This window comes from Crotalus tigris, unplaced genomic scaffold (genome assembly GCF_016545835.1).
Source record: "Crotalus tigris isolate CLP2741 ecotype Arizona unplaced genomic scaffold, ASM1654583v1 scf7180000024396.1518868, whole genome shotgun sequence".
In the NCBI taxonomy this organism is placed as follows: domain Eukaryota; kingdom Metazoa; phylum Chordata; class Lepidosauria; order Squamata; family Viperidae; genus Crotalus; species Crotalus tigris.
The window spans coordinates 1,200,831-1,224,236 of record NW_024100564.1 but is presented as its reverse complement, the minus strand read 5'-3'; the positions used below and the strand labels follow the sequence as shown (position 1 = coordinate 1,224,236).

The window sequence follows — 23,406 nt, the reverse complement described above, 5'->3', positions numbered from 1 at the left end:
TAATTGCTACTGGAATGTAATTTGCCTCTTGCTAGTATAAAATTTGGTTATAGCTAATGCATAATATTGTTGCCTTTGGGCAAAAGAAGTCACTGAATTAACCTGAGCAGTTAATATCCTAGAAGCCTGAAACGCTGTGCCCAAATATTTAAAATATTTAACTTTTTCTAGTTCGTGGGAATTTATGCACTTGTACCTACCTTTGTCTTTTATTGGAAAAAACTAAAAGTTTGGATTTATTGTAATTAATGACCAGTTGTTCCTCTTTACAATAGGATGTCTTCTCTCTCTCTCTCTGTCTCTCTCTCTCTCTCTGTCTCTCTCTCTCTCTCTCTGTCTCTCTCTCTCTCTCTCTCTGTGTGTGTGTGTGTATAAAACTAAGAACTGAAGATCTCAAGAGGAATAGTGTCTATTTTTTCCTTTCACTTTTTTCCATCTCTTATCCTTCCTCTGATGGGCTCTTCTTTGAGATTGGCTGAAGTTTTGAACAATAGTACACTTAAGTGGTGGAGATTCATTTTTCTGTAAATTCAGCTCTCAGTGGTTATCTGTCATCTAATAATATTCTTAATCTATCTTTTTTTTCTTTTACTGTCAGGTAAATCCTCATTACTTACATAATTATTTAGTAACAGGAAAAATTGTCAGGTACTTTTTCCAATACAGTAAAATGTTTCTGAGCTGCTGCTGCTGCTGCTGCTGCTGCTGCTATTATTATTATTATTATTATTATTATTATTATTATTATTATTATTATTATTAAATGTTAGAATCATTTGTTTTGTTCCTCTGATTTATGGAAGCCCCATGAATTCTGGCTCAAAGGCTCTTGCATTATGATTAGCCTGGGAAACAAACATAAATATATGTCAAGGACGAATGGATTTTAATACTGGAACAATATACTGAAAGACAACTTTTTGGATATATCAAAAGACAGAAATGCAAGTTATAACAGTGCTGTGTTAGAGCCTAAAATAGTCAGCTATCTAGTCTATTTGTGTACATGTTGCTGATGCTGAAGGAAATCAGATTATGTTGAGGCAATATACAAGTCTCTGATGAGACCATGGACCTTCTTATGATTAAGTCTTAGATTTTAAAGAGCCATTCTTGTGTATCACATCTATGGTTTCTTCAAGAAATTCAGAAAGATAGTCCCTGTTGTAAAGATCTAGTACAGGCATGTCAAACAACTGGCCCACGGGCCGGATGCGTCACACCGAAACTGCCCCCACCCCATTGCCGGCAATGGGTAAAAAGTTGCGATATGTCACGCAACGTCACGTGACGTCACGAGTTTGACATGCCCGATCTAGTAGCTTCTGTTAAAAACAGTTTAAGAGCCTTGCTGTCCTCTAAACTTCCTAAGATTTGCTCCCAGCTCTGAAGCCCAGTTTATGTATTAGATTGATATCCCTGCTTTCATTCAGGAGCTCAAGGCAATATACTGCATGTAATGATCCTTCTTCCAGTTTTTCCACAAAGCTCCCTATGAGATAGGGTGGATTGAGAAAAGACTTGTTTATCTCCTCTGTTAGGAATCTCATAATAATAAAAATTTTCTGCTGTGCAGTATTGATGATCTGTGTCAGAAAAAAAAGTTGGACAGAAAAATGAGGATATTTGAGTCTATTGCTTAAGTAAAACCTTACCATTGTTGGAAAAGCAAGGTCTGGAGTAGCACGTTGCATTAAATCCCAGTGCAGTGTGAGCTTGTTGGCCTATTGATGCAGCTTTTGAGTAGTCTATTATTATCTCTCTGGCAAGATCGGGATATGCCTTTTAAAATGAAAAGTTGAGGGAGAAAACACAGAGACTGAGAATCAAGGAAGATTTGCTGATGTGCCAAATCTTTAAAAGCCAGAGGCTAAAAGCTCTCCATTTTTAAATCAGAGTTAGATAAATTCATTGCTGACACTTAGAATCTCTGCTACCAAATTTAAAATGATAAAAGTTTAATTGATGGTCATTTTAAAATTGTAAATTATTAGAAGACAAGAGCAGTGGGCAGATAAAATTAATTTCTAAGATTATTCTGAGACAAATGTTGCAAGTTATATGGAACACAGATCCAGGACAACTCAAGTAACAATAAGCAAAAAAATCTTTTCATCTGAAATTGCTCAGTTTTATACTTTCTGGATTCCAGTGTACATAACACATGCTTATGCACTTTTTTTCTCTTTTGTTTGGAAAAAAATCACAATATTAAATAATCAGATAAACAAGCATATTTTAATAAATTCTATTTTACTTAAATAAAAATTTACTATTACTAAGTTACTATGTTTTGTGCTATATTTTATCTGTAGGTTAGTTCAGTTGATTTCTATCAGATAAACAATTGAGATCCATAAAATACTTCCAATTGTCATTTTCAATCAGGCTGCAGTCTGATACGGATTATATTTTGTACACTTTCTAATACCCAACATGGAAATGACAAATGAGTTTACATTCCTATACATCTTATGAGTATTAGTTGCAATTTTAATTATAGTTGTATGCTAAAATAGACTGTATAGCAGCAGTCTAACAGGTTTTTTTTTTTTAATTAAGGACACCAAGTGCTGCACACTAGATATTACAATGAACAGCTGGGGTACCAGTGGGATTCAGTGGATCTACTTGAGAATCGTCTGTGGTCTATCCATATTGACAGATGGGGTAGCTTTTACTTCATGTCTTTGAGACTGCTTTTTATCCTCTTTCTCTTCCCCATTACTTTATTTCCTGAATGGGATTGTTGTTTGATAAGTTGACCATCTAAAAAAAAAGTTGCAGTCATTCTTATGCAATCTAGGAATTAAAATCCTTTTCAGTCCTTTGATTTCTATTATATCTCCCCCTGTTATAAGGATGGAGCTGTTGAAAAGCTAAACAGAAAGCTAGACATTTCTAATGAATGACTAATCTTTTTTTATTATTTTGTTTAGTCTGGACAGTTCAATGAAGATATGATCCCAACAGTGGGCTTCAACATGAGGAAAATCACCAAGGGAAATGTAACTATAAAGGTAAGATACAAAATACCCTGACTAGATTTCAAACATAGTGTTTGGGGTACTCTAGATCAGTGATGGTGAACCTTTTAGAGACCGAGTGCCCAAACTGCAACCCAAAACCCACATGCATCATCGGGTGCCGGGTGGGTGTGGCCCATTGGGTGGGTGTGGCTGCAGTGGTAATGGCAGACTGGGTGGGACTAAAAAGTTCAATCAATCAATTCCAACTTTGCAAGATTGATTGATTGATTGATTGAATCTTTTTTTTTTTTGGCACATGGTGGCGGAGGGCTAAATCAAAAAGGTTTTATAAAACCCAGCTGAAGGCCTAGGACTGGGGTGACGGCGCGCCTGCCCACAGTGAGGGCTCTGAGTGCCGCCTCTGGCACCCGTGCCATAGGTTCGCCACCACTGCTCTAGATTGTGGCCATCCAGGCAGATCAATAAATTAAATTTAATTAACAGAAATTAAAATTTATCTGCTTCTTTCACATATGAAGTCATACTGAATGTTAGATGCTGAAATAAGCTGACTCTCCTGTCTTTGGATGCCTTGACAGATGTTGTGAAAATTGATTCAGGAAGTTGGGAGGATGCTGTGAAAGGCTCACTTTTTAGATGATTATGCAACAGGAATCTTTCTGTAGATGAAGGCACTGTGACTTCTTAAAGTAGGACAGGAGCATAGAAAGGGAATATTACTGAAATGTTGGGCTACTTTCAGTTGGGTTCAGATGGAGGAAGTGGGTTTTCAGAGCACAGTGGTTTTAGTACTTGTTACAGATTATTTATGGTCTGTATTATTCTCAGAGACTGCAACATGAGTGCTGTATGCTGTTTGTGAGCCAAGGGTTCCCAGCTCTGGAGGCATAACTCAGCTAAAATAAGGGCAGATTGATTGACATTTGTTTATTAAGGCATTTTTTTCTGTAGATTATGTAGATGATTTATTATTCAGCTTTTTAGGAAAAGATAGGACTTCAGTGGGAATTTGAAAAGAAGTGTTAGCAACATATCAATAGTTGGTATAGACACATTAAAATGATGAGAAAAATATGAATATGTTAATTTAGTGCATATATCTCCTGTCATTTCAGTCTTTTTGAATATATATTTTAATGCATTTTAATAGTTTGAAGTATGAAGAATTTTGCATGTTTTGTGAATGTGAAAACATTTCTTGGTAGGATCTAGAATTGTAGCTGAGGAATCCATTTTCTGGGCTATCTTGGTAATCCTCCAGCTTTATTTTCCTTAGCTATAAATGAATATGGTCCACGAAGTAAGTGGGGAGAATTGTATTATATAAATACTTAGAAAAATAGAATATGCATGTAGAGCAGACATGTCAAACACAAGGCCCGGGGGCCGGATGCGGCCCACAAAGTGGTTTCATGTGGCCCATGAAGCCATCCTGGAAACAGTGAGGGGACGACCCCCTCTGCCTTGGCCCTGGCCCAGGCCAGCCAGGAGCCAATGTACAATTTTGTGGTGGCCATCTATGTTGAAACGTTCAGTCTTAGCTCCATAAGCAAGCCCCTCTCCCACACATGGCCTGAGAGGAACAGTGAGGTTCCTCCAGTGGACCATGCCTTGGCACTTGCCCTGGTCCCATCCCCTTCTGCCAGAGACCCTCAGATCTGTCCCACTCCTGCCCAGGCCCCCACAGACACCCGTGACGCGAACGATGTAGAGCTGGCCACACCCATCCAGTAGGCTACACCCACTCCATCCACACCCACCCAGTAGGCCACACTCACCCTGGCCACACTCACTCAGCCCCCTGGGGGCAACCGCAATGCTGATGCGGCCCTCAATGAAATTGAGTTTGACACCCCTGCATATGGAAGTCATGGATAAATCTATTTGTAAGGCCTCACATCCTTCTCTTTTCTTATCCTTTTTGCTTCTCTCTCTTTATAGCTCTGGGACATTGGAGGTCAACCTCGTTTTCGTAGCATGTGGGAGAGATATTGCCGTGGTGTTAGTGCAATAGTGTAAGTAATTCTTGTCTGCATACTAAGGGTATGGTAAGTAAGATATGCTTAATGCTTCCTTATAGAGGGGCAAGAATGATATACAAAGAAGGACAGAAACTTGCAGTTAGTTCTAACTCTTTAACTATAGTATAGCTAAGTGCAAGTTAGGAATCATAGCAAACTTTTGCTTCCTCCCATCACAGTTGTGGATAGGAGGCTTTTCCTTGATTTATCCAATATGCTAGTTATACCCTTTCCTGGACCATGAATCTCTTCTCATAGTCACTCAGATTCTAGTTATCTCACATGTAAACAATTGCAATGCACTCAATAATGGAAGAGTGGAAGACGGTTTGGAAATTGCAGCTGCCGAATATGGTGGTGCAGATAATTATGGAGGCACTTTTGCACATCTGTGTAATACCTTTGCTGCATAGACTGCACTGGTTACCAGGAAGCTTCTGGATACAATTCAAGGTACCTATAAAGGATGAGAGACTACCTTTTTCCCACTGCTTTAGCCTGTCCAGGCAGATCTGACAAAATAGGCATGCTGCAAGTCCTATAATTAAAGTAATGTCATTAAATGGACTTGTGGCACCTGCCCTTCAGATTTAAATTACTGCAACCATGCCATTGTTTAAACAGCCCTTGAAGACCTGGCCTTTCTGCTAACCACTAGGTCAGGAAATGTGTCCATTGTGGAAATTTAATATATTGTTAATTTAATTCATAGATTATCATCTTCTGTTTGTATTGTATTAATTGTTTTATTCTGTATGCTGCACAAAATTGCTATGAGTTGAGTGGCCTAGAAATCTGATTAATAAATGAATACATAAATAAATAAGAAACTCTGTTCAGAAGCAGAAGTTGTCAGCTTGTCATTTATCTTCCACTGTGTTTCAGAGTTGTAGCATGAGAGCAATAACCAGGCCTTGTTTCTTGATGCAAAGTGTTTTCTAATGCTACAAGTGCTTGATTGGCCAACAATAACAGTCATCCAAATATGTTAATCTTTGTCTTTAATTACAGGTAGTTCTCGAGTTACGAGTGTAATGGAGCCTGCCCATTCCACTCGTAACTCGAAAACTTGTGGGAATGAATCTCATATCTCGAACGAGATCACTCTCTTGCTCATTAAGATGATCCAGGCAGCAGCAGCCTGGAAAAGGCCTCTGAAACCCGGGTCGACCTTCCGGAGGTCCGCAGAAGCGTCCCCCAGCCTCAGATCTGATGGCAGCGGCCTGGAAAAGACCTCCAGCGGCTGGATCCAGCCTCTGGAGACACACAGAAGCGGCTCCTGGCTTCAGTTCTGTTCTTTGTTGCAGAGAACAGAGGCCTAAAGTACCATGAGATCACGCAAGATCAGTAGTGTGAAATCTTGCCCCGCTGATTTCATGTGATCTTGTGTTACTTTAGGCCTCCATTTTCTGCGAATGCACCGAAAGCTTGGAGCAGTCAAGAAAGCGAAGGATCTCTCAATCTTCGCAGGGTGAGTATTGAAGGCCTGATGCCTAGAGAGACCCGGGGCGGGGCCAGAAACTAGAGATCCATTCATTTCAGAAATTCAGATGATTTTTTTTGAAGAAAATACAAAATTGATTCAGATTTCACACATACAGATAGTTCTCCAGCAGGATGGCTGTAGAGTCCAATGGTTGGGTTCTATGACAGCCTTCCTGCCCGGCAGACTGGGTAAAAACTTTGGCCACACCCTTCCCTTGGGCTTGACCCCAGTTTTGACTCAGTCTCGAAGCCCGTTAGCAGCTAGGAATTTAGCTCCTGACAAGGATTTCTATATTTAGGCAAAAAACCTCTTCTCTCTCTGCCAAATTGTTATTCTAATCAGGAAACTCACAGTGAGTTGTCTTTCCTGTGGCTCGGGGCTCCGAGCAGCCAACAGATCGCCGTTCCTTGAAGCGTCGCTCAGAGGAGTGGTGAGAGTATTAAAAAAAAAAAAAAAAAAACCAGCGGAAGCCTTTGGGAGCACTTGCTACCCCTTCGTTGCCTCGATCAGCTGGGGCGCGCGAAACTCCAAGTCCCCAGAGTCCGCTAGAGCTGCAGAGCTCCCGACGGCTAGAAAGAGAGGCGAAAAATTGCCAGTAACAGGAGAGGCTTTCTCCACTATACGGTATCCCCGTTTAGCCCGAGGCACGCCAGAATCGCTTGGAAAAGCCGCGGCCTTTCCCGGAGGGCACAAAACGGACCCGTTCCTTTTTAAGGCAATCCATAATTTACCTCAGCCGCAGAAAGACCGTTGGGGAGAAAATCGCCATTTTGAACCTCGTGGTTCTTCTTTAACAGTCTAGTTGGAAGGCGTGGCCTTCAGTCTAGACTCCATTTTGGGTGTGATAGTTGTAGCCTCCATTTTAGGTGGGTCACTCACTCGGAGGTATTACCAACAGTTTATACAGTTACAAATAAAATAAAATAAAATAAAATTAAAAATAAAATAATAACAGAAAGGAGAGAGAGAGAGGTAGCAAAGAAGAGAGAAAGTTAGATTATGCTTGCACCCTGTGGTCTGTCTTAACAGCCACAGATTGGGGAATAAATATTCTAATAATCCTGGGCCATCGCCATTGCCCCTGGTGAAGGAGAAAAAGGGAAGGATTTGAACTCTCCACTGTTCCATTAGGGTGACCTTTAGTCACTGCCCCACAGGATCCTTCCTCCCAAGGGAACCTGTCTGTCCAGCCATTGTTTCCTCTGTGCAGAATAAGCCTTGCAGGCTTCATTCATCTGCAACCGATCTGCGTACAATTTATTCCCCACCCCAGGTATTGCCTACTCGGGATACCTGGCCACAATGGCAGACAATGTCTCGTATTCAGCTATGCAGGGCCCCCAATCACCCCCCCACAACAACAACAAAAACGCAGATCCTCAGAATCTGAGGTGGGGGGGAAGAAGGCTAAAACAAAGCACCTGACTCAAAGGGGCCCATCCAAAACAGCTGAGCGAGAGGCCTCGAGGAGACATTTGGCTTTAGAGAGACAATTTGCCAGGGCCCAGAAAACCAGTTCCAATGGGGCAAGCATGGTTTCCCCTGCCCCATTGGTGGCCCCTATTGTAGAACCTACCCCTCTGGGGGAAACCGAACAGTTGGACTCCTCCTACTCCTCTTCACCTGACTCGTCACCAGACCATACTCCCATTGTGGCTGCGTCCACGGTCAGAGCTCAGGAGGACATATGGTCTGCACAATTTCAGGCATTCATGCAGGATGCCTTTTCCCAGTTCATGGCTTCTAAGGGCCAAGTAGCCTTTCAACCCTCCCTTAAGGGATGAAGCAAGGCTCCGACTACAAACATTTCTGAGACTTCCTCTCAAATTGGAGAGGGAGATTTACTAGACATGTCTGATATGCCCCTCTCAGAGGATGAGGGCACCGCTCCTGAGCAGGCAACAAGCGCTGGCCTCTTTGATCCAGCTCTTCTAAAATCACTTCTGATAAAGGCAGTCTCTACGGTCAATTTGACCTTAGTTCAGGAGGAAAACCCTTCTACTAGTAAAGAGGCAAACCCTCTCTTTGCCAAGAAAGTTCCACAGGACAAGTACATTCCTTGTCCTGAGGTTTTCCGCACCACGGTAGAGGAGCAATGGGTTTCCCTAGCAACACCACCAGCACCTAACAGCGTGGAAAGGAAACTATTCAATGTTTCTCCTTCCCTTTCGGGCATGTTAGATGTCCCCGCAATAGATAGTCCCTTGATCTCATTATTTTCTACTTCTGCGATTCCAGGGGACATGGCGGAGGCCTTGAAACCAGAGGAAAAGAAATTTGAGCACTCCCTCCGTCGTTCCCACATGGCCGCAGCCTGGGCGGCCAAGGCGGCAACATCATCATCATTCTTCACCAGGGCGTGCATAATGTGGCTTCGTGAGCTACAAACCACTAGACCTCCAGATCAGGTCAGGCGTCCCAAGATACTGGCGGCCTCACAATTTATGGCTGACGCCTCACTTCATGCAACCAAGTATGCGGCAAGATCCATTGCGGCCACAGTGGCCTCTCGCGGACTACTGTGGCTTAAAAATTGGAAGACAGATCTGAAGGCCAAGTGGCGTCTTTCGACGTCCAAGTACAGTGGGTCATTTTTGTTTGGATCCATTCTGGATCCACATGTAAGTGAGAGTAGGGACAAAAGGAAAATTCTAGTCCATCCATCAAAGAAATTGGACAGGAGAGGCAGTCAGGAATTCCGGAGGCAAAGTTCCCGCCCAGGCAACTCCTGGGACTGGGCACAGCCCTTTCGACCAGGGCAATCCTGGGATTGGTCTAGAGGCTCACGATCCTTCTATTCGAGACAGGATCGTTCCCAGGATCGCCCAAACAGGGGAGCCATAGGCCAGTTTCAGTCCAGGCGTCCCTTTAGAGGATCGGGAGGCCGACCCTTTAAACGCGCCAAGTGACGCCAGACAGGACACTCCCATAGGAGGTCAGTTGAGGAATTTCATCGAGGTCTGGGGGCAGACCACTACCGACGCCTGGGTCTTGGAGACAATCAGGCATGGCCTGACCTTAGACTTTTGTTCTCCCCCACCAAACCGATTCATCAGATGTCCCATCTCCAAAAAGGCACACAAGGCAAGGCTGATAACCTTGGCCATAGCACACCTCTTGTCAATTCAGGCCATAGAAAGGGTACCAAAGGAAGAGGAAGGAAGAGGATTTTATTCCATCCTCTTTGTGATACCAAAGCCATCAGGAGGGTGGAGAGCAATATTGGACCTAAAGGGCCTGAATTATTACGTAAATTACAGGAGGTTCAAAATGCAGTCCCTGAAATCCATCCTAACCAGTGTCAGGAGGGGCGACCTCCTGTCCTCAATAGATCTCACGGAGGCGTACCTGCATATTCCCATCCACCCCAAATACCGAAAATTCCTCAGATTTACCTACGCACACCGGCATTACCAATACAGGGCACTACCCTTCGGTCTATCCTCAGCCCCAAGGGTATTTACCAAAATTCTACCAGTAATAGCGGCCCACCTCAGGCTGATGCCGGTGCGTGTACAGTTTTATCTGGACGACATATTGATTCAATCCAGCTCACAGGAGCAAGCAAAATTAGACCTCCAGACTACAATCCGCGTTCTACAAGAACACGGATTCTCAGTCAATGTAGAAAAGAGCCATCTCACTCCCTCAAGGAAGCTACAGCATCTGGGAGCGGTGATAGACTCGTCCCAGTGCAGGGTATATCTTTCCCAGGAACGTCGAAGCAGCATCTACAAGCTGGCTCATCAAATTCAGAAAGACAAGAGAGTACCTTTGATACAACTCTCGAAGCTCCTGGGAAAGATGATATCTTGCATGGGCATTGTCCCATGGGCAAGACTCCACTCAAGGGAGTTGCAGTGGTTCCTCCTCCCATATCAGAGGAGGAGCCTCAGTACCTCCAGCAGGAGGGTCTTGGTACCAAAAAATGTACTGAAATCATTGAATTGGTGGATATCCCCCATGATGCTCAAGGGGAGTATATTCAGGGAGCCGAACCGGATCACGCTCACGACAGACGCGAGCCTATTCGGATGGGGAGCACAACTGGGAACTCAGATAGCGTAGGGCCAGTGGAATCAGAAGGACCTCACTCACAACATCAATTGGCTGGAGCTTCGGGCCATTCACCTGGCTCTACGTCAATTCTCCCACATAGTAACGAGAAGACACGTTCTCGTTCTAACAGACAACGTAGCAGCCAAGGCCCATGTCAACAAGGAGGGAGGAACACGATCCTCGGAACTAATGCAGGAGGCATCAGCTCTGGCTCGGTGGGCAGAAGCAAATGTGAGTTCCATCAGAGCGGAACACATCTCAGGGGAGACAAATACCCAGGCAGACTCCCTGAGCAGAGCCAAGGTGAATCAGTTGGAATGGCGTCTGGATCCGGCTCTGTTCGAGAAGATCTCCCGGAGGTTCGGACAATCGCATCTGGACCTATTTGCCACTCCCAAGAACACTCAATTCCCCAGGTTTTTCTCCAGATTCCCGACTCCGGGATCGGAGGGAACGGACGCTCTCAGGTGTCGGTGGCCGGCGCAACTTCTGTACGCCTTTCCACCGCTGCCATTAATACTGGCAACCATACGCAAGTTGATCCTGGAAGGTGCAGAAGTAATCTTGATTGCTCCACATTGGCCACGGCGCCCGTGGTTTGCCGACCTCGTGGATCTTTCAATATCACCCCCGTGGAGGATTCCCCTGGACCGAGTAATACTCAGTCAGGGCAAGCTTTTACATCCAGATCCTCAGTGGCTACAACTAGCCGCTTGGCATTTGAGTGGCAAAGTTTAGCCAAGCAATCCTATTCCTCAGGGGTGATATAGATCATACAAGCATCAAGACGACCTTCAACAAACAGGATCTACGATGCTACATGGGAAGGTTTTTGCAGGTGGTGCGTCCTACTTCACCTAGATCCAACCTATTCCCAATATTCTAGATTACCTAATGGAAGGACTTAATAAGGGCTTGTCAGTCAACACCATTCGTAGACAGGTATCGGCCCTCTCAACTGTACTTTCCTGGGACAACTTAACCTCTCTGGCGCAACATCCAGCGATTAGCGCCTTTTTGAAGGGTGCGGCCAATACTAAACCTCCTGTTATACACAGGTACCCGTCATGGAATTTGCCCAAAGTTCTTCAAGCTTTGACATCAGCACCCTTTGAGCCTCTTGACTCATGTTCTCTGTATCACCTATCGTTAAAGGTAGCCTTTCTAGTGGCTATTACTTCAGCGAGAAGTATCTCGGAACTAGCCGCACTGTCAGTGAGGAAGGATCTCTGCACCTTCTTCAAAGACAAGGTCATTCTTAGACCAGACCCTGCATTCATTCCAAAGGTAAACAGCATCTTCCACAGATCTCAGGAACTGAGTCTTCCTGATTTCTGCCCAAAACCCAGACATAGACTAGAACAGAGATGGCACAAGCTGGATGTACGTAGAGCGTTGTGTTTCTACGTAAAGCGCACTTCGTCCTTCCGTAAGACGGAAGCATTATTTGTTTCCTTTCAACCATCAACTACGGGGAAGAAGGTGTCATCTTCTACCATAGGTAGGTGGATCAGAGCCTGTATAGCCCAAGCCTACGTCTCGCAGGCTCTACCAGTGCCCCCGTACGTGACTGCCCATTCAACACGCAGCGCAGCCACATTGGCTGCGTGGTCCACACAAGCATCGGTGGAAGAGATTTGCAAGGCCGCAACTTGGTCTTCTCCCTCCGTATTCATTAGGCATTACCGTTTAGACTCCTTTGCAACAGCGGATGCTGCCTTTGGTAGAAGAGTGCTACAGCAAGTTGTATCTGCTCAGGATTCGGTGACCTAGACACTCCCTCCCAGGGGGACATGAGGGCTTTGGTATGTCCCAACCATTGGACTCTACAGCCATCCTGCTGGAGAAGGGGCGTTGTCTTACCTGAACGCCTTTTCTCAGCAGGATGATGTAGAGTCCAAGCCCACCCAGGTATTAGGTCTAGGCAGGTATTGGACAAGGAGCTACTGTATCGAATCCAACAAACAACTCTCGCCTAAGTCAAAACTGGGGTCACGCTCAAAGGAAGGGTGTGGCCAAAGTTTTTACCCAGTCTGCCGGGTAGGAAGACTGTCATAGAACCCAACCATTGGACTCTACATCATCCTGCTGAGAAAAGGCGTTCAGGTAAGACAACGCCCCTTCTCAGGTGCAACCATTCATTCAGCGACCATCTGAATTTACAATGGTGCTTAATGAATGGTAATTTTAAGTGATCCTCAAAAGTTCTGGTCATTGCCGCGCCCCTGCAATCAAAATTTGGGAACATCAAAGTGAGGTGCTCTCTATCAATGGGTGAGGCAGGAGAGGTGGCAGCGGTTCCCCAGGTGAAGGTGGCAGCTGTGCAGGAGACGCTGTTTGGAGTTGAGGCAGCGGAAGGATGACGACTTCCAGGAGTCACAGTGTACACTCTGCAGTTTTTGTGATAAGAGCTTCTAGAGAACCAGCTTACAGGTTTCAGTGGGGGATAAAGCAAACCCAACACTGACAAACCCCTTTGCTCACTCTTGCCCCAGCTTTGTCCCTGAAAAGCCTCGGCAGCACTTCTGGAGGACTGTTCTGCAGAGGCATCATGACTCTTTGGGGACACTGCCAGGGCTGGGTGGCTGAGTGCAGGGCAGTCAAAAGGCCAGAGATGGGGGGGAGGGGAATGCAACAATGGTTGTAAATGTGGATGGATTGCCAAACGCCTGAAGTTTGATCACATGACTCCCCTCCAAGCTGTACAGGATAAGCTGTAACTATTTGTCAAGAACCATCATAACTTCACGGTTGCTGAATGAGTTGTCATTAAGTGAGGACTACTTACATTCCACTTTCCATATCAACTACCGGTATTTTTAATGTCTTTTCTGCAAGCAAATTCTGTTTGTTAATGTTAAGATATTTTGAGTGAATTAAATGATACTAATGTTGAAAATGTTCCTCGGTCCTTTGCACTAGTTGTATGCGTAATAATAATAGACCTTGGAATAATATAAGAGTCTGTTCTTAAGTCTTTCAAGTCTCATTCTGATATAACTGCTGGATTTTTCTCATATACATTCATAGTGATATCTATTGACACACCACAGAGGCATCAAGTAGAAATATAATAAAGACATAACATTATAACATTGTGCATGTTATGGTGACATATATCACATATAGTGAATAATGTACATCATTTGCCCAGTAATATTTTTGACATAACTTCCCCTACTCCATGGATACTTTGATACACCAATACAAAGGGGTGATTTGTGTTCTTTATAGGACATTTTTTATGGAATCCTAATATTTAACTCTAAGCTCCCATAATTCAGAATATTCTTGTAACCATTGGATGTATTTTCTTATCTTTACTGTTTTCATGTGTCATGCATGAAGAAACCACTTTTGTATTGGAATACTTTGACACAAAGAGTTGCTTATACACTCTATTAAGAGGCATTAATGCTGCAGGAGAGAAACTTCTTCAGGCTTCCATTTAATTCAAGATCTGATGATAGGTTATAGGGCCAAGTTCTTACAGACCACTGCAGATTTTACCATTTCAGAAAAGTTATCTTGCTTTGTTCCTTTTAATGCTATTTTTCATAAAATCTCACTGATTCTTGTGGTAGGCAGGCAGAACAACTTTATTCTGTTTTTTGGGGGGGGGGGCAGAAAGTAGCTAATGAAATTCTCTTTCCAAGACTCAGTCTAAAGTTCCATGTAGTTCTCAAATTCTCTACTTCAGACCTCTCAAGCATTTCTAGAAATCTTTCCAAGCTACTTTTTTTACAGCACTAGAATCTTCATCAATACCAGCACTGTATTATAATAATTAAAAATTGTAGGGCAGAATTAATAGCTCTTTCCTGTGACCTGTTACCCAATGTCTTTAACTAGGAACACTGTGTCATAGAGTGGTGATTCTTCCTCAGATTATATTTTCAAAAAGTATACTTTGCTCTGGTTGCTACATCATATTTTTAGAAAAGGGGAATTGTTTGCACAGATGTATACCCAGTTCAATAATATAAGTAGCTTTAAAAAGATAGAATATGAGCTATAGAGGTAGACGCTATCAGAGTTTGCATTTTTCAAAAACTTATTGAGAAACTTCAGCTCCAAAGACATATAACATGTTTCCTAATTCTTGGGATAACTCCTGGGGTTTTCATTAAAGAGTTTATTAGGAAATTAGGATTGGCAAATGGGGAGCAGTTGTTTCATGCCAAGGGTGAATCAGAGGGTTCAAGTATATGCATTGAAATTATGAAGAATTTTTGAAAACTTAGGTTTATACCAGATTACAGGAGTTTTTTTGGAAACTGCTGCTGTAGCTAAAGACCTGGGGGAAAATTGGAACTTTGATTATATATGTTGATTGCAGCAAGATATATATGCAAAAAGGGAATCATCTCAATTTAGAAAAAAAAAGTAAAGTTTTCTAATTTTTGACAGAGATTGGAATTAGAGGAAATGCCATTGTTGAATCTCAATCCAGATAAAGTGGAATTGTGTTTTCTTTATGCATGAATGCTTATAGTAGGGCTGTGCCACCTTCCAAATTCAGAGGCAGTATATCTTTTCTAAGATTGCATTTCATTTGTAGAGGGCAGCCAGGTTCTCTTAGGAAAGATACAGATGTGTTAAACAGTTCCAGATAGGTGACATTTGAGCATTTTCACATGTTCCAAATCACTTTTTCCCTTCAAATTCAAAAAGCTACAAACACACACATGCGCGCGCGCACACACACACGCATGAGATTAATCTCTTCAGAATAATACTGTAGGAATGGTCATCTAACCAGCTATTTCTGCCTCTCTTCTATTAGCCTGCTAGATGGGAAGGAAGGAAAGAGATAGGAGGAAAATGATGTAGTCCAATAAAGAGCTGGCATTTGTTTCTTCAAGATCAGAAATGAGGAGGTGATAAGCCGCCTGGGAAAGCCAAAGGAGATCATCAAAACACTTAAAAAACGAAAATTAGAATATTTTGGACATGTGATGCGACACCCAGAAAAATACGGCATACTCCATTTAATCCTCCAGGAAAGATTGAAGGCAAACGAGATCCAGACAGAAGAAGAACATGGTGGCTTCAAAATCTAATGTTGGACAAAACTCAACAGCACTTTTTCGTGCGGCTGTTGATAAAAACAGGATCACCAACAGGATTGCCAACGTCCGATAACGGATATGGCACAAGAAGAAGAAGAAGATTTGTTTCTTCCCTGCATTTCCATGGATTACTTCTAATTATCTCTAAAGGACTTTTTTGTCAGAAACATGTATTGCTATTCATTCATGTGATGTTTTATATCAGTATTCCTGAATCAAGGCATCCTTCCTGTATGACAATTTTAATTCACACTATTTTCAACTATAGTAATGCTGACAGGAATTCTATGAATTGAAATCCATATAACGGAACAGTATCCAGTTCAAGACTACTCTTTTGTGAAGCTGCATCTTTACCCATAGTCCTTCTATTTCACCCCTTATCAGTGAGTGCAACCTCCAGTAGCGGCCAATCCTTCCATTGCTTCTGCAAAGTACATACTGGATTAGCTTTGTTTTGCCGGTGCCTCTCTTTCCATATAGGCCAGCTAGTAGGTAGCATTCTGTGCCCTTGTCCACATATATTGGCTAATGTTACAAAATAATCCACTATCCTCTTGCTGTCAAGTAAATGAGCTGAATCTGGATTCTGGGCCAAACTGAGCTTTGATCCCTGATGCAATAGATATTAGTATACAGTATGTGGCACTGAATAAAATAGCATAATCAAGAAAATACATTCTGCATGCTAAGTATTATACGGGTAAGCCTAAAGATGCATTTGGTATCTAGCATATTCTTTGATATTAATATTGATAGTTTATATATCGTTATTTCTGAAAATGTCTTGGTTTCTGTTTTCTTTAGACCAGATTTTGGGCTGCTTCTCAAATGGGTTGAGTTCACCTTAGTTGAAAATGTTGTACTGTATATTGTACTTCAGGATTCTGTTATTGAATTCTGCTTGAATACTCTATAACATGTTTTCATGTTTTTCTATAACAAAAAAAGTGAATCTAGAAAATCTGCAGACATTGTCCTATATTTGCTTCCTGCTGTTTTTTTTTTTTAAATGGAACTAGCCTAGCACATTTTGTTTAGTGAATAACTGAATATAGATGTAAGTTCACCTGTGGTGAATGAAATTGCTGCGTGCAATCAACAGTTAGATTAACTGACTCTTGAATTACTCAAGACCTTATCAGTTTCCTTTGGGGTGTTGGTGGCTGCAGTTCTGAAAAGGGTCATGAATCAGAATGATCCAATGAAGGTAGAAAGATGGGCAAATTCAGGAAACTGTTAAGATGTAGTAAGAGTTGAAGCCTAAATAATGGCAAAAGTTATATTTTTTTGGAAGTTTAAGTAGCTGATAATAAATGACTCTTAGAATTCAAAATTTCATCTATATTGAATGTATCTATAAACAGAATCAATAGTTTAAAATCTTGCCTTCATTCTCTGCTGTTATTTTTTTCCTAAACCTTAAGAAATTTAACATCTTTAGTAATTTCTTACTAAGATGTGATTAAGAATCTCTGACAAATATCCTGTCTACACTGTATAGCATTTTTGTGTCATTTGCACTTTTTAATGAAAGAAATCTTCAAATGTATATGAATATAGATTATACAAATGTGTCCAACAGTAGAGTTGTGCATGCTTTAGAAAAGATTGAGAAGGAAGTGCTTTCTGATCTTGCATGAGTATGGCACTTCTCTCTTATTCATTCAACAAGTTCTATTTTTTTTTCTATGCTGCTGCTTTAAGAATGGACTTCTTAAAGCTGTGATGGAGACTGGCTGCTTTGATAAATAGCAGAGAGGTGTTGTGTGAGATCTGAAGCATCTCTAATACATTCATTTCAAAGTATGTTCAACCCTGCCTAAGCACTTCTACACACAAAATGAAGCCTGCAGTGCATATTTGTAGCACTAGAATCCCAGTATCTCTAGGAGAGTAAGTACTTCCTAAGGTATGGACAGAAAAAGGTGAATAAAGATGTTGCCCACACCCAAAGTTTTGTAACCAGTCAGTTAATGAGACTAATAAAGTTTCAGAAGTATCCATCTTGTTTGCTTGGGGCTGGTTAGCTAATGTTGTATTAGGCTCCTACATAGTATCTTAGGCTGTCATCTGCAGTGCTTCTGTCACCTTTCCAGCTCAGTAGTAATGTGTTGTTTCATTCTAGATATATGGTAGATGCTGCAGATCAGGAGAAGATTGAAGCTTCAAAGAATGAACTGCACAACTTGCTTGATAAACCACAACTCCAAGGCATTCCTGTAAGTTTATCCAGTTCTGGAAAGGCTAAACATATACAAGTTAATCCATATGACGGATTGAGTAAAAAATTAATCTCAATGTAATTTATTCTCAGAAACTATAGGACTAGATTTTGGAACCAACTATTTCTCATTTTCATGACTATTCCACATGGTGCTGAGATATTTCTTTCTAGGATGTATACGGTTTTATGGAAGGACTGTATTGGAAAAGTAAGTAAAGGGCAGAATATACCTTTGACATTGCAGGAGATAGGCGTGACCCTCTTGTTTGAAATGCAAAAAAGAAAAATATTACACAATTAGCTCCTAGAAAGTAAGGCTGAAGTTTTATAATGTAAATAATATTTAGTTTTTAGCGCATCCACAGTTAAATATTTTCTCAAGTGGAGCTCAGCTTTTGATGGCTGTTTAAATATAATTTTGTAGTTTTCTTGGCAGTAGTAACGAAAGAGCTTGCTATCTTTCTTCCAGAATGTTTTTATTTTTTCCACTTTAGCCTATAGCTCTGGAACTTTCTGATGGTCTCCCATCCAAGTACTAACAGAGGCTGACATAGAGCCAGAGTTCGATAGGTGCTCCCACTGGCTACTGTTCAGATAGAAGATAGAAATAACACACTGTATTATTGCATACCCTGTAAAGATAAAGTGCAGCTCCAAGTGTTTCTACCTTCTATGGATTAAAATCCTTTCCCCAGAGTTTTCATTTTTTTAGACAATGAAATAGCTTATTTGAGGCAAAAATGTAAATATGTAACACATATTTGCAGTTATATGGAGAAGGTCATTTCACTCCTTTCTTTAAACCAGCTTCTACACAGAAATGCACTATGCTGCTTTTTAAAAAATCTGTAATTTCCATTGCTTGCCAGATTCTTCAACTTTTACACCAGTGGAAGTATGGTCTTTAGCAAAATAAATGGGAGGTAGATGTCTTTGTGAGAGAATTTCATGGTCCAAATCTTAATGACAATAGCTCCTGAAAATTAGGAAGTCAAGAATTGTGTAGGGTCCAGTTAATATTTTAAAAGAAAAAACAGTTATCAATCAGCAAGTTGCCATTTGAACTAGCCCATAGGGAGCATTGCCAAGGGTGAAGTAATTGCAAAGAAAAGCAGATACTTTTTTGGGTAGCTAGGTTTTAATAGCATATCTGGACACTAGACAACTTTCTGTTTGTTGGTTACAAAAGATGTACTGGCTACCCCCAGGGAATACATTTAAAGATTAATCAAATACCCTCTGTTAGTATTTGATTTTTCCCATGAATGTCTTTCCAAGTGAACCCTTAAATTATTTTACATGGCTAATATTGTTATTCATATCTGCATTTCGACTTAAAGCAATGCAGTGTTTTGCTTCTTTTATATATGGCTTTATAAAGTCCATATAGCATTTTAGAAATTGGTATTTTAAATATTTGTAGAGACAGCTTTCCTATTATCTTTTTCTCTCTCAAGCCAAATTGTGTTTTTTCCAACTTCATGCTTGGCAGACTTCCCTGGATTATAAAGGAAATTCTTGAATTCAGAAAGTGTATTGAAAACACTGGTGCACAAGATATATCTCGTATGAACAATGGAGTCACTTCAGACTGTTCCATAGATCTTTGTAGCTTGCACGTATCAGACTAAGAGCACAGCCCTATTCTCTTTTGCAGGTCTTAGTTCTTGGGAACAAGCGAGATCTGGTTGGTGCCTTGGATGAGAAAGAGCTCATTGAAAAAATGTAAGTGTTTATTGTTATCTTCAGTTTCTACAGTTTGGCTGGAGTCTCTCCATTGCAGCAATAACTTGATTTTAGCTTCTTGGAAATCACATCTGGATATATTCAGCATGATTATGCAATTTTTATATAAAAGACATAATAAAAATGTAATAATAATAAATATCAGTTATGGTATTATAAAATTACACTGCTTATAGGCCACCTATTCTCACCAGTCTAAAAGATATAAACAATATGAACATAAAATGCCTTCTGCATTTTATGTGGTGGTGCCTGTGCTCTGGAATAGTATTTCCCAGAAATATGTATGGCTCCTATTCTGATGATGTTCCATAACATCATTGAACACTTGACTATTGGGGCAGGGTAGCGGGTAAGTTCCTGTATGTTTTGTGTGGCATGTGTTTTATAGTCTTTCTGGATGCATAACAGTTATTTCTTTTTATTGTTCCTTTGGACAGACCAGGATCTGGACTTTATATTTTTTATTATGTATCTAGAGTAAGGTGTACTTTAAATCAATGTAAATAAGTAAATAGCATAAAATTAAAAACATCCACAGATACAGGCCAGCAGTTCTGGTCTTCTCTTCTGCAAGAATGAACAAATAGGTCTTTAAAGCTTTCCTGAAGTCTTGACCATTGATTATGGTAGCCTTCTGAACCATCTGTCTTTTGCAGTGTTTCCTCCTTTCAGAATGATTGGTTCCATTTGGTGGCAGGGGAGAGATCTACCCCCTCCCACTAAGAGGGAGTTCCAAAGAGTGGAGATAACTACTGAGAACATCTGCTTCTGAGGCTCCATTATGGGACAATCTCATATAGATAGGATTTGAAGCAAATGGCCCTATTTGATCTGGTTGTGTAGGCAACTTCCATAGTGTCATCTGCTTGGCCTTGAAACACAATATATACTGTTACTAGATAACTTCAGCATAATGGTGATACCAAACCCCATTACAGAAGATGACTTCCTTCAGCAGTTTCATAGAGTTATTAAAAAGGAGTGGATAGAGGAGACGTCCCTGAGACACTCCACAAAGAGTTCTGTGGGTAGATCTTCCCCTGCCACCAAATGCAACCTATCCTTCTGGAAGGAGGAACCACTGCAGAACAGAGATGGTTCAGAAGACTATCATGGTCAATGGTATCAAAAGATGTTAAAAATTCAAGAAGGATTATAAAGTCCAGATCCTGGTCTATCCAAAAGTCATCCACAAGCCCAAAGTTTCCATGCTGTATTCTGGCTTGAACTTTGACAAATATGAGTCCATGTCTATTGCCTCTAGGATCCTTTGCAGCTGTAGGAAAACCACTTTTTCAACAATATTTCAGGGGGGAAAGAGAGGAAACGGGTCTATAACGATCCAACATTGGATTGAGCAAAATTTTCTGACTGCGGTCTGACTGCTGCCTTTTTCAGATATGAGCGAAACATATTCTCAGACAAATATTGATCCAACCCATCACCTCATGTAAAGCCATGACCAACCATAAGGGAAAGAGATACAAGTGAGAGTAGCAAAGCTATCATTGTAATTTCATGAAGACATAACAGTCTCAAAATGATTCCATAAAATTTCACAAGATGAGGCCATAATCATCTGCATTGGCATCGTCAATAGTGTGAACATCTCAACTGATAGATGCTGTGAAAACATCACAGAGTCCTTTCAGATGGACTTTGTGAACATTCTTCCCTAAAAAAAGGGAACAGATCATCTTAAAAAGGATCAAGGAATAGCATTTGGTGGATGCAATAAGAGTTTTTGCACTGTTTGAATTACTACTGTATGAGCATTAACTTATGCTTCTGCTAGTGTTCTGTCAGACTCAAGATGGATCTTCATTTAATAATATTCCAGGCATCTCCTCTGGCACTCATCTTCTTAAACTCTTCAGTAAAGTAAGGGGCTGCAATATGTATATGCAAACAGGAGGAGGCTGCTCTGAATTAACTGAATTCCTACCTTGGACATCCTTTTATATCTTTGGGCAGCCAAAGCCTTAGCTGAGTTGTCTGCCAGAATCTTGGGAAACTCCCAAAGAGTCTTTTGAAAACTTGCAGACCAATCTAATACAGTAAGTTCTTTCCCACCACATTGGTTGGGTTGCATTGTAGAATTCCATGGCAATTTGAGAGTGATCTGTCCATGAAAAAGGGTGAAGTTCAAAGCCCCTCCCCCCACTGTTTCAAGGTATGTCACATCTGCCCTAAGGCAAAAAACAAAACAAAAAACCCAGATATGTGTCCCATGGCCAAGTCCATGGTTGTTCATGGCTATGAACTCCTGGGCCATTTCATATTCCAAGTCTAGGAAAGTTAAGATGATGTTCCCCAACATTATTAATCACTGGAAATCCATTGCTATCTCTGTTGGCATCAATAGAGCCTTATAAATTACAATATTCACTTCCCTCCCCTGCTCCAGAATTGTGGCTAATGTCAAATCTAAACCTGAGTAGATATATTTCCTATAGAAAAAATACCCTACCTAGGGAGATACAAACTAGGTTTGCCCTTTCATTAATAATGAAATCATGGATGAGGAAAATCATTATAGACAGATATCATTAAATTGCAGCAATTGGAGCCCTGAGCACCTGGTATGAAAGCTGGAAGAGGAAATCACAAAAAAATTCCAAATGTCAAACTTCTGTTTCCTGAATGTGGTCCATTCTCAGTCTCCTACCATATGTTCATTGCTCAACATTCCATTCCTTCATAATTCCTCCTAACCTTCCTAACCAGCACCTTCCATTGTCCAATAAGAAGCTGAACCTAATGTAAGGACTTTCAACAAAGATCTTTAGATTTATATGATTTTCAGGCATTTCCCTCAACAAATTACTGCCTATAAAACATTCTGGTCCTCATTCATAGAATAGCCCAGTTGCCCCAAAGATAAAACTTAACGGCTTCTTAGTTCTCTCTGGCAAAAAGGGCTTCTATGGGATTGATGCTGAGGAAGTTCAGCAACCACACTTCTCAATCCAGGTGATGTGAAAGGACTAAACTATTAGGGCAGGGGAGCAGATACTTCCAAACTGTTCTTTGGAACAGCCAGATATACAAAACATCTGGGTAGCAAAAGTCCAGGTAGAGAGCCCATGAACTGGAAACAGCTTCATATCCTTAGTTTCAGATCTCCTAGCACAGTGTTTCTCAACCTTGACAATTTTAAGGCATGTGGACTTCAACTCCCAGAATTTCACAGCCAGCATTGCTGGCGGTGGAATTCTGGGAGTTGAAGTCTACATGCCTTAAAATTGTCAAGGTTGAGAAACACTGTACCTAGCACATGGCCAACACCTAGCTTGAAAGTCCTGTCTGCACCTGCTGCTAGCTTGTTCAGGTTTCCATAAAATAAACACGCTGTCAAAATGGCAACTGCCAACATCAAATACTAGTGTCTGAAATCAACTGGCAGTCAAGACAAGATCCACAAGTACCAGCAAGATCCATGCTTTAACTTGCAGCATTGCATTCCTTTCTAATGATCAGCCAGCAGGGCCTGAGTAGACTAATGCTCCACACTTCCCACTTAGCTGGCACTGCCCCTTCTCAGCTTATCAAAAATAATTAAATAGATGTGCATATTAGGTAGCCAGAAGTAAAAATCAACCAAAGAGGTTACCTTTAAAAAAAACTTACTATAGTGAACAACAAACTAGAAGAAATTAACAAAATTATTTCTACAAAACACAAAGTAATAAAAAATAGGAAAAAGAAAAGGAACACATAAATTGCATGTCCACACATGCACACGTAACAGATTTTAAACAAGAAAATCAAATCTTGTCTTTACAGAATCATATTGATTAAT

General features: G+C 41.2%; 1 protein-coding gene across 1 annotated transcript in view; it reads left to right on the top strand.

The window, feature by feature from the left end:
* ARL8A (ADP ribosylation factor like GTPase 8A) overlaps positions 1-23,406 on the top strand; it is a 49,644-nt gene that overhangs the window by 17,803 nt on the left and 8,435 nt on the right. Inside the window, exons 2-5 of the mRNA XM_039329358.1 lie at positions 2,940-3,020; positions 4,932-5,005; positions 17,757-17,850; positions 19,513-19,580. Coding sequence (XP_039185292.1) covers positions 2,940-3,020; positions 4,932-5,005; positions 17,757-17,850; positions 19,513-19,580 — 317 coding nt within the window. The remainder of the gene's footprint in view (positions 1-2,939; positions 3,021-4,931; positions 5,006-17,756; positions 17,851-19,512; positions 19,581-23,406) is intronic.